Here is an 11,735-nt window from a genome sequence, read left to right as displayed (position 1 = left end):
TAAAAATGAATTCTATGGCTCTTTCGCGGCATGATGATTTTTGTCCGGAAGTAAGAAACGCATTTATGCTGAAAAATATTTACGAATATATCGCGCCATACGGTTCATACTCATCACGTCCACACCGAAGAAGATTTCGCGATCAGCGTCTCGAAGTGAACGGCGATGTAGCCTAGCCTCTGAGACACGATACGCAAAAAAAAAAACGCATAGACTCACCGCAGTTCTTTTGAAATCGGCTGTTGTTGCCAGACAACAGCATTTCATAGTTTGGGCTTTTCCAGCTCGTAAAAGTTCCATTTTCAGAGAAAGTGTAGTGTTTTTTTGGGGGGGATCATCAGAACGCCGTAATCTGTCAGCGCAGGCTTGAAGCGACAGTTCATAGGGCTCTAGAACAGATGAGCTCAGAAGCATACCGTATACTTTTACCTCCACCGTTTGCCGCGGCCATGAACCATGAATCAGCTAAAAGCCAGCCAAAACAAGAAATTAGGACAGAAACTGTACTATCAACTGGAATTTTATTTAATTGGCAAAAGAAGACTACCACAAAGGTCCGCTTAAAACATAACCCAAAGCAGTATTTTTTTTTTAAGGGTGGTCACCAAACTACAGTCACCGTTGTACTAGCACATAATCTAAAAAAAGCCAAGTTACATCAGGTGAATACTGACCGACGGCTTAGCTAAACACGTGGCTTTTGCCTTAGAAATATGGTATGACTCAACAATGCCGTGCCTCAGCTAGTATATGCCTCAACTAGTACGGTGTGTACGAGTATATGAGCATGCCGCCGAAGATACAGGTGCAGGCCAGCTGCGGGTGCACGTGGCACCTCAGGGCAATCCGCGCATGCGCTTTGGCGGCCAGTCGCCAGGGTAAGCGCCGACGGTGGATGGCATACGCTATGCTAAATCTTCCTAATGCCTTCGACATGGCGAGTGAGGAAGGTTTGGCACATGCCCAAAGATCTTTTCATGTGAGATGAGCGAGAAGACACTGGCGTGAGTCCTGTCAATAGACAAATTTTCTTACTTAAAAAAATGGAAAATGTCAGACAAACAAAATGCTGTTAGCCCTACCTGTCAGCAGAAAGTGTGACCCGTTTATTTAGCAGACGGCTGGCACAATCAAATTCTCCTGTTAAAAATGTCGTTACCCCCTAGTTAGGTCTTGTGGCGCCATTGTCGTGGTTGCTTTGCAGCTTTTGTTAACTACTGCCACTATGCCATTTATTTGGGAGAGTATTCACACCTGCTCATCAGATGATCAGGGTTGATATTTCTTTCGTTTCGCCCTTAGGCAATATAGCTTTGTTTTTGTTTTTTTGCCGTCTGTTAAGAGTCAGCTTTATTGTCATACAATATGGAGCACAACATGGACCAACCTATACAAAAGGAGGCCTCGTAGCCAAATTGGGATGTATCAACCGATTGCAGCCCGACTACCCTCTGTGTGGCAGTGGCCGTTTGTCTTGCAATGGCCTACCTACTCATCGTTTGACGCATAATGTTTAAACAGCCAGCGTGTGCATTTGTTAATACAAACTTTTGTAAAAGCGCTTTGCGTGGTCCTTTATGGTTTGTAGCCATGGAATACATATCTCAGCTGATCTGTTGTCCCCGATGACGAGAAGTTGGAGCATCGCTCTTGCAGCATAAACTTTCTGATGAATCGTGTCAGCTCAGCTTTCTCTTCTTCGGTCAGGTTAGGATAGACGGCATTACCGACCGTGAACAAGCCTGTAAACGGAAACGACACTATCTTAGAAACTGACAATCAAAATCGTGCTCTCCTATGCCAAGAAAACAAGGAAGAGAAAGATATAATGGACAAAGACTAGATAAAGCTTCATTTCTTTTTGTCTCTTGTGCGAAGTCATTCTCTGGACGACTGAAAAGTTTCACGGTCAAGTTCTGGTTCGTCGAATAAGCTGAACGTTTAACTGGCAGCGCATCTTTGGAAGGGCGCAAAGTGAGAACATCACAGGACCAAAGGAATAGAAGAGAAAAACGGTGAAACGGTGGTTGAAATGTATTAAGAAGAGTTTTTGTTTGGCAAGAATCCCGGTGTGTGTACAACCGCGAAAAAAAATGTAAGCGTCAGGATGCGCTCTCCAAAACAAAAATAAATAAATGCACGAATTTACAGGAGTTCAAACAATAATTTTAAGTAAGCATGTGCACTGATATAATATGTGCGTCTTTGTTCGGCTTCTTTACCTAATTCGATAAGCTCAAACAAAATGATCTCGAATTGAGATTTTTCAACATTGACACTAATTGAGAACTTTATCAGATCGCATTTGAAAGAATAACATTGTGTTGCTTACTGAATTTCTTGTATATATTAGTTCATTATTATATATTAATCATCAATGTATAGCAGAGCGACTTGGTGTCCGTCAACCCAGTTAATTAACTATGCTAGGACTGAAGAGAGGCTTCTACAACGTATAGCTTAATGTTTTTCCTCTTCGCATAAAAAAATAATCGCAAGCTGATAAACACTACAGAATTAATGCCTGGTTCGCGGCACTACTACTCCCACTCTCAGGGTTTACTATCAGGTTACAATCAAAATTAGACGACTCCGAGGTAATGGCTGTTCTATATTTGGGCTTGATGATCAGTAGCGAAAGAGTGACACATTCCGGCTGCGTTGCTATGCGCCGTTTATTCTCTGAGGACCACAGCACCAAAACGAATTGGATGTTCAAAGGAGACGATTGGACGATTGGCAATGCCTATAGTCTCCTTTATATTATAAAGGAGGCTATGCAATGTCACGTGGCCCTCGCCCGCTGCCCAGCAGTATACCCTCGACGGCTGGCTCGATCCTAACCATGCAGCTATCCTGGACACCCAGGACGCCGGCAGCATACACTGTTTCGTCCACCGTGCTGCCTTCTTGCACGATACGGACAGTCGTCGCGGGATGATTTCCGCCTCCGTGACGTCTGCGGGGCACTCCAGCAGAGCTGAGGAGGCTTCTCACGCGGACGACAGAGTCACACTTACAAGGACTGTCCCCATACTGTCCGTCCACGCATTCACTTCCAGACCCATCCCCAAACGCTCTTGCCAGTACACGTCGAGGACACCGCCGAACTCATCACACTCGTCGACACCGGAGATGAGCGCATGGCACCGCTACAACGTCACGCGCCGCACCTTCCCAGCCCGAGGACCACGTCACCGCTGCGGGGCTTAGGCGGGTTATCCGTATCCGTTGGCACAGTGGATCTCTGCCTTCGAACGGAGGCTGACAATAAGTTTCTGACTTCGTTTCTGGTGCTTGCGGGCTTGACCTCGTCTTGGGCATAGACTACGTCTTGTCGGTTGAATGACGTGGCCCTAGCCATCAGACATGGACAAGTGCAACTCCGGTCCCCCCCGTACTCATAGTCTTCCCGTAATCGAACAACCAAAAGGTGAAACTGTCTGCCAAGAAAGCGTGTCTGCAGTTCTCTGACGACACAGTCATATTTTTTATCAGAATGCTGCTCAGCTCCCCGGAACCGACTTGCTTTCGTATGCCTGAGCCGACAAGCTCAGACAGACGAAAAAAAAACGACTTTGTTGTGCATGTGCAGCATCTAAAGAAAAGGGTCCACCGGCCCAAATAGACGATGTGGCGCCTATTTGGTTTTAAGATACGCAGTTCCGTTAAAGTGCGGAGCAGGCGCGAAGTGGATGCAGCATCGAGGTTAAAGAGACGATGAGAAAGGTATTAAATGGAGTCAGCGTACGTAGGGACGGCTACATTCCGACGTTCTGTGCATAAGTTTGGGTGAGGGTGGCTGCTTCCTGTAAGGTGTTCTCAATGTCGCCGTCATTGCCATGGGTGGTCCACAGTGTGATGTCGTCGGCATAAAAAGTGTGCTGAAGGTGGGGAATAGCTGCCAATTTTCGGCCGAGGGGGATGAGGGTGATATTAAAGAGGAAGGGGGAGAGGACGGACCCTTGAGGGGTTCTGATACTCTGAAGCGTGTAGGAGGGGGAAGAGAGAGGCCCAAAATGTATCTCAGACGTGCGGTCAGTGAGGAATGCTTGAATGTTGGTGTACGCGCGCGCACCCACATTCACCTAGACCTATCCAAACACGACATAAATGCTTTGGATGCCTTGATCCGCAAGGCATTCAAAGCCGCACTTCATCTTCCCCTCAACACCCCCACAGGTAGATTACTAGGCCTGGGCCTCCATAACACGAACGGGGAACTCGTGGAGACGCATCGACAGGCCCAATACATAAGGCTTACACAAACATCCACAGCCCGGTATATCCTGGACTCCCTCGAAATCAGAATACCGTCCAATGACCCAACCCTCCTCCCCATACCTCGATCCCTTCACCGAGAGCTGGTCATCAACCCATTGCCAAAAAATATGCACCCTTCCCACCATGAGAAGCGCCGCAGAGCCCGTGCGAAGGCACTCCCCCGTGTGTACGGCTCCGAGCCGGACGCCGTACGGGTGGACGCCACCTGCATGGTTGACGAAGCAACAGCAGCCGTGGTGGACTCCTCTTCATCCGCCCTCCTCACACAACCTCTCCCCCAGACACCACCTCAGAGGCTCCAGAGGAAGCCGCCATCGCAATTGCCATTAGCCGCACGGAAGCCCAGTACATTTTAAGACTCTAAAACTGCAATTCTAAATTTTGCGCGAGGCCGAGTACACGTCCCTGCTTTTGGCATACTGGGCTCGCCCGATGCACCCGCACCCCGCCATGTAGAGCTTATATGGGTGCCTGCGCACTCCGGAAATCCTGGAAACGAGGCCTCCAACCTTTTAGCCCGAGGTTCTTTAAACCGGGCTCAGGTGGCCTCGGATCGGGGATTCGCGAGGGAGCGAATGCACTCGTTCAGCGAGATGACGCAGGCCTACAGAGCCTCGCGCCAGCTCTAACCCCCGCCCCACTCCTCCCTAGATAACGAACACGCAACACTCCGGCGCAAACTACAGATACACACACTCCCTTCACCCCTGATCCTAGCCCACTATCATCCCTCCTTCCCCACTCCTGCTTGCACCTTGTGCCCAGAACCCTTCGCCTCTTCCCTCCACATCCTCTCTCTCTGCCCGGCGGACTCTCCCCCGCGCGGCCTAGATGACCTCAAGACCTGGGAGGACTGGGAGACCCTGCTGCGCTCGGAGGACCCGGCCGTGCAGACAATCGCCATCGGCCGGGCTACCAGTGTTATGGACGTTAGGGACATAAACACTATAGTGCAGTGGGATCGTGCGGGGTCCCAGGGGCGTGCCCCGATTTCCTCTCCAACAATAAAGTTTTTCTCTTTCTGTAGTGTCGTGCGCGTCTGGCTTGGACACATCCGGAGCCTCAAGTAATCACGTACGGAACGCCGCCTGTATGTGGACAAGAGTGCGTACGCTGTGATCCATTTCCTTTTGACTCCACATGGAACTAACGAGTCAAGCGGACGGCGACGGAGGGGAGTTCGGGGTGCGCAGACGACCCAGCTTGGCCGGGCCCCATTGTTCGCAGCCCGCTCCGAGAAGCAGCAACGAAGGCGCGTCGGCTTTCATCCCTACCGCGGCGACGCTGCCCAAGGCCATTACCCGGGCGGCGGTCGTTCAGTGTGTGGCTAGGAGGCAATTTTGAAGACGCGTTCCTCGTGTTCACTGTGAGCGCTTATCAGCTCCATATGACTGCCAGGCACTTCCTGTGCACGTGAGGCATCAGGAAGAATTGGGGAGCGGTGGAGCCTTAAGTGGCACGGCTTTCGACAATCTGTGCGGCCCTCGCATGCTCTTTAAGCGAGTAATCATGCCGCCCCGCGGGGGAGGATGGAGTGATCCGAGAGGGGAATTGTTAGTATTCGTGACAGTGACCTGTCCCCTCTCCCCAATCTTTGATTGGGCGTGTTTTACGCTCCTCTGTCTCTTTTTCAATGTGTTTTCCTCTCCCATGTGTTTTATTGGATGTGTTTTCCTTTCCCCGGTCCTTGATTGGATGCGTGCTTGTGTTTTGACCTAATTGGTTGGTGTCCCCACTGAGGGCGGGGACTTAGGGATTAAAAGAAGACGTTTTGGTGGGACCGGGGGTTGATTTCGTCTGGTCACTCTGCGGATCAATCACTATGTACATAGTTGTTCTCCTTGTACCTTCCGTTCTGTCTTAACTTTTTATGTGTGATTAAACAGTTTACTTCCTGAAGTTCCACGAGTAATGTGACTGAGCAAGTTTAGAACCTCAAGACGTCGGCATCCAACAACTTCTACATTTCCCCTTCGGGCTGACATCAAGGAAGAGAAAGGGGTAAAAGGAACGCAACTTGTAGTGTCAGAGGTTTTAAAGCTTACTTAAAGTCCCAGTTTGGGATGCTTATTTTATGCCCTATGAAAGAAGTATCTTACTGGCATGGTCGATAAATCAAATATGTGCATGGAAAAAGCAAGAGCTTTGTACGCATTGTCGTCATGAGCCCACGAGGAGACGCCTCCACTTTAACTGGCGGCGAAGCGAGTCGAAGTGGGCGGCCAGCTGACGACCTCTTCAGATCTTCCGTTAGCATGTCAGCACGTGATAGCCACCGTCTTCTCTTCACTTTAACGCGAGTTGTGGCGCTGCCTACGAAGTTATGCGCAACAGGCCACGTATTGGTCCAGTTTTTTTTTTTTTGTAAGGCGAAAACATTTCAGACGGAGCTTTCTTGGTGCGTTAACAAAACTATTAAGTTTAACATTGGATTTTCTTGCATTCGCAGAAACAGCGCATGCGCAGAAACTCGACCAAGTATAATGTTAAAAGCGGTGATACCTACGGCTTGTAACCATGAAATACAAATCTTAGCTGGTGTGTAGTTCCATTGGGGGAGAAGTTGGAGCAGTGTCCTTGAAGGAGAAACTTCCTGATGAATCGCGCCAACTCAGGCTTCTCATCTTCGGACAGCAGAGAATAGATGGGGGTAAGGAGTAAGAAAAAGCCTGAAAATTCAAATATCGTCATCAGTGCAACATATCTAAATTAATCAGCCTCAACTGTTCCTCTCTCTTTTTTTTAGGGGAAGGGGGTGGAAGGAATTTGAAGTAGCCCAATTTACTTCTAGAAATTCCCACAAAATGTGTACCATATTTTTTTTTTGTGAAAGCTGGCCAAGTCGAATTTTAAGATATCAATATGAAAGCGTCCAAGCCCTCATAGGAGCATACACTGCTGAATAAACTAACAGCACTTGCCATGCTGCCAAGTATTTGAATGCATTTAATTTGCTGGGAGATTAGACAATGACCTGTGGCGAATAGAGTTTTATAGTCCTAATACCGCAGCCGTGGCTTCTGGGGGTGATGGGCTCGACTCCACAGCAGGCCGGCTATCCATCGGTTTCTTGAAAAAGATACAAGCTTATTCTCCCACCTGGTGCTCGCCTTTCCAGTGTGGATAGCTTGGGAAATGAGCCTGCGCACTCAAATCCCGCGACCATGAGCTTGAACGGGCACTTCTCAAGAAAAAAAAAACGGGCCACAATAGGCTTTACCGTAGAATGAGGCTTTCGGCCATACAAGGATCTATGATCAGTCGAGGAGGGGGGTTGACCAAAGGCCCTTTTTCTAAGTCTTCCAAAGACTACCAAAGGGCCGTGCACAAGACACGGGGAAATCTTAGAAAACCGGTGGATCACCGGTGGCACTGGGGATCGAACTCACCACCTTCTGAATGACAGGCGGATGCTCTATATATTAGGTTAGAGCATCCTCCTCGCACACGGGAAGTGCTGGGTTGATCCCCAGTGCTGCCGGGTACCGGCCGGTTTTCTAACAAGTGCAAGATTTTCGCCAGCCTGGTGCTCAGCTTTTCTGGGGTGAAGTCCTTGGATAAAGTTCATTGGCTAATTTTCCTCCTCAACGGATCATCGATCCTCGGTGCTCAGAAATCCGCCTCGCGCGGTAAAACCTATTCTTCCTCTTTTTCGTGTATAGAGGGTGGGCTCATAGGCCAATTTTGCCAGCATTTCACCACAGATAAGCACATAACTAGGCCAGGCGAGAACTTGTACCCATTGTGTCTCTAGCCAAAAGTATACCAAGTGGCAAGACTTCATTAGGGCAGCGGAAAAGGAGGGCTTGGGATACCTCCCAGGGCTTTCACCCTTTAGCCCCCCGACGGACGTGACAGTATCTTGAGAAGGCTTGTCTCAGCCGAAATCCTCTCCAGATAGATTTCTTACAGGCGAGAAAGGTCAGGAAGAAAGGAACAGACCAGTGGGCAGAGCTGCTATAGAGTTCCGCCAAAAATTTTTGTTCCTTTTCTGATCACTTGAAATTTCACGCTCTGGGTCTACAGCTTTTCGTTTTGTAGCATTTGGAATAGCGAGAGAATATGTGGGATGTTTCGAATGAAGGAGATGCATCAAAAGTTTGGTTGGGGTTTTTCACATTCACAGACTGATTGCACTGAACATCTTTAACGCAGTGCAACTTTCTCGCATTTGCCTTGGTTGTTGTATTCGGCGCAGAAAAGGACAAGTTGTGCAATCTTTGGATATACTATACAGGAGGTAATTAGTAAGGGCCAGTCCACCGAAACAAAGTGGTGCTCGTGCGTCATAAATTATCTTCCGATTTACATTTGGCCTCAAATAGCTATATGACTTCTGACCGCGTTTTGGGGCCGTGTGAGCACTATTAAAGTGAATGCGTCAGTACCCCGATGTCGGAAAAAATTGCCTGGCGTCGGCGTTGGCGACCGTTTGAAGCCTTGCAGCCGGATCGACCGGAGTATGCAGGTGAAATGTGGCGTCTGCCAAATAGGTCACGTGAACTTGTGACGTTATCACAACTTCCCCACTGCAGCAGGTGGCAGTTAAAAGAATGAATGGTAGCGAGAACCTGCTCGTGAAGAGCAAGCTGAGTCTCACAAGCCCTACCGGTGACTGTGCTTGAAACAGCATCGCTCAACCGCAGCACCACTGCACCAGGAGTGGTTCGAGGACTCCCAACGATCTATGAATGTACCGCGTCATATCCTTAAGGCGGAGCTTAAGCGTCCCCTTCCCTTTTTGGAGAAATTGGACTATGCTGTTATAAATTCGTGAAAGAGTAATCACAGTTCACAGTCAGCAATAAGTTGGTCTGCTAACATTCTTGATGAAATGGCTTAAAAAAAAGATTTATGTGATGAAGACGGCTGAATTTGTCAGGGAGTCTGTGAGCTTGTTTTCATATGTCTTTGATTCTTTCATTTTCACGACTACTTCAAAGTAAAGAACATAAGCCATAATATCAAGTAATTAAGTTTTATGCAATCTCGACTAGTGGTCTGTACCTTCAAGCAAAGAACTTGGAAAGTTTGTCATTTTCTCTGCACCAACGTTGTCTATATATGAAGGCCATTTATTTTTTCACACTTCACGCTGAAACTTCACCAGGCTTTGTGTGAAACACTAATTAGCAGCAATCAGCAACGTCACAATCAGACTTCATACGATAGTAGGCGTTTTTCCAGTGATGAAACTGGTTTGCTTTGGTTTATGCGGTTTAACGCACCAAGGCGACTCAGGCTACGAGGGACGCCGTAGTGGAGGGCTCCGGATAACTTCGACCATCTGGGGTTATTTAACGAGCACTGACACTAAGCAGTACACGGGCCTCTAGCATTTTGCCTCCACCGAAAAGCGACCGTCTTGGCCGGGATCGAACCCGCGTCTTTCGGGTCAACAGCCGAACACAATAACCACTGAACCACCGCGGCGGCTGGAGAGAGAGAGAGATGCAACTAAAGTATGCGCAGCCTTGCAAGTAGCTGAATCAATCGCATACTTACGCACAGCGTCGTCGATGCTCGCACTTGCGATCTTGATTCGTACGAGCTCGCATGACAGCGACACCAGTCCAGTAGTGCTGACGAGGTCAGCGAGGCGCTTTCGGCAGCTGGCCGGGCCGCTCGGCTCAGAGAAGACCGGCATGGCACGCCTCAGAATCTGCAAGAAAGAAAGTATGGGAAGCAAACGTATGAACAAACTTGGATAGAAACAATAATGTGAGCTAAGCTGTTTCAAGCTGGCTAGAGATAATCTTCATTCTACCCTAATCATCTCTTAAACAGAAGAACAAATGTATTCGAGAGTTTAAGAAGATCAGTATTAGCCATAGCACTTGATTTCTTCGCTTTCATTGCACCCAGCTTGGAATAGAATATAATTGTGAGCGTGCCAATTATACAGTGTATCACTGAATATGGAAAAGTTTCAATATGTCCTGTATCATACCTTTAAAATTCAGTCATAAATATTGTAATAACTACAAGACTTTACTTACATCCCTGTACTTTGCCCACGAGTCAGAATCCAGCAACGCCTGGTACAATTGTGCCGGCCCTGGGTACGGATTGAATATGACCAGACACTCGCCACCAGGGGTCAGGAGACGTTCAATGTTTCTCAAAGCTGCGCATTTATCCTCTATCCAGTGAAGCGCGAGAAAGGAGTAGACACGCTGGAAGCAGCCTTCCTTCGCAATGAAGTCTGTCACTTCGTCGTCGATAGCTATGTCCAGCAACCGGTGCTCAACTTTCGGGTGAGCGTGTACCCTCTTCGCGTAATCGATCATGGCCTTGGAGTTATCGGTCGCTACAAGCCTCTTCAGCGCTGGAGGGCACAGGGGCAGGAGGTGATTGCGCACGAAGTTCCCCGGCCCGCATCCAACGTCCAAGTACTGATGCTCGCTCTCATCGCTTCCTTCCGAGCAGGTGAAAAACGAAGCCTGCCAAGCCTTGAGCAACTCGGCTGTGGCCTGTCGGTCAGGAGCTCTGACCTCGTCGTACACTTTCGGCATTTCGTCCTGGACGAATGGTGACAGGGACTCAGCAGATTGTAAGTTACACGTCATGGCGATCTAAAGCTGTCTTCGCCTGCGTCAAGCACAAGAAAAGGCACAACTACTGTCACGAACAACGCGGAGAGTGAGCTTCAGAAAGCGCACTACAAGCGAGATCTACTCTTTCAAATCTCTTTCCTGTTTTGAAAGTGTGACCTCCTGTGCATCCGGCAAGCATGACTGTTTGTGAGTTCGAGAATACGTACAGATGGAACAGCCCACACCCGATACAGTGTACTTGGTCTACTCTGTCAAGAGTTAGGAAGGACGTTGGTTTTTATACCTTGTGGCAGGTGCAATTTTCGGGGTGTTATCCGTTGTGTTCTTATAATAAATACATTGCATACATTATACCTGTTACTCCATCTGTAAGGATCAAGCAAATGTTTTTTATATATCGCAGGCTTGCTGCGGTGAAGGGCTGAAGAAAGTCAACATTGTATTGCGTGTCCGTAAGACAAGCAGCGATCATAAATAATTAAACATGGCTGGAGTTTTCAGCAATTCAAAGTGCCCAGCTCTTTGCCATAGGACAGTGGAACATGGAGATCGATCTTCGCACAGATGGGACTGCAGATCGACTTTCGCACAGATGGACAAAAAACATTTGCCGACACGTTCGTTTTAAAGGTTATCTAAACAGTGGGCAACGTCGGAAAAGACAACTCGAAAGCACCCGAATGCGCCTTAAAGCTTAGCTGCACGTCAGTCGATTCCATGAAAGCCCTTTTTCGAGAGTATTAGAGAAATGAACTACTCTACTCACATTCAGCCGAGCAACGCTGTGTGTGTGCGATTTCGCACGCCAACGGCAGTGAGGCTACAAAAACAGCCGTTCCACAAATTCCCCCCCCCCCCCCCCCCAAGTTTTATTGACCAATCAGAGGAGCGAGT

At 48.4% G+C, this 11,735-nt stretch overlaps 1 protein-coding gene across 3 annotated transcripts; it reads right to left on the bottom strand.

The window, feature by feature from the left end:
* Nucleotides 1–519: 519 nt before the first annotated feature.
* LOC144094623 (juvenile hormone acid O-methyltransferase-like) lies at nucleotides 520–11,681 on the bottom strand. 3 transcript variants are annotated; one of them, XM_077628543.1, is made up of 5 exons: nucleotides 11,608–11,681; nucleotides 10,284–10,875; nucleotides 9,790–9,946; nucleotides 6,791–6,953; nucleotides 1,579–1,742 (listed from the first exon to the last, which is right to left on the bottom strand). In XM_077628543.1, exons 2-5 carry the CDS (start codon nucleotides 10,851–10,853, stop codon nucleotides 1,724–1,726), a joined length of 909 nt encoding a protein of 302 aa, XP_077484669.1. In that variant the 5' UTR covers nucleotides 10,854–10,875; nucleotides 11,608–11,681; the 3' UTR covers nucleotides 1,579–1,723. The 3 variants fall into 3 exon arrangements, with proteins under 3 accessions (XP_077484671.1, XP_077484669.1, XP_077484670.1); XM_077628544.1 differs by having other exon boundaries at nucleotides 1,621–1,742; nucleotides 6,787–6,953; XM_077628545.1 differs by lacking the exon at nucleotides 6,791–6,953 and having other exon boundaries at nucleotides 520–1,742.
* Between the last annotated feature and the right edge of the window lie 54 nt (nucleotides 11,682–11,735).

This window comes from Amblyomma americanum, chromosome 6, assembly GCF_052857255.1.
Source record: "Amblyomma americanum isolate KBUSLIRL-KWMA chromosome 6, ASM5285725v1, whole genome shotgun sequence".
NCBI classification, from domain to species: domain Eukaryota; kingdom Metazoa; phylum Arthropoda; class Arachnida; order Ixodida; family Ixodidae; genus Amblyomma; species Amblyomma americanum.
The sequence above is the reverse complement of the archived record's forward strand: the minus strand, read 5'-3'. Positions and strand labels throughout refer to the sequence as shown.

Excerpts from the sequence above, each read along its gene's own strand:
- LOC144094623 (XM_077628543.1), bottom strand. The coding sequence starts at position 10,853 with ATGACGTGTAACTTACAATCTGCTGAGTCCCTGTCACCATTCGTCCAG. Across the intron at positions 9,947-10,283 it reads CGTGGGCAAAGTACAGGGAT|ATTCTGAGGCGTGCCATGCC; the intron begins GTAAGTAAAGTC and ends TCTTTCTTGCAG. Across the intron at positions 6,954-9,789 it reads GAGCATCGACGACGCTGTGC|GCTTTTTCTTACTCCTTACC; the intron begins GTAAGTATGCGA and ends TTGAATTTTCAG.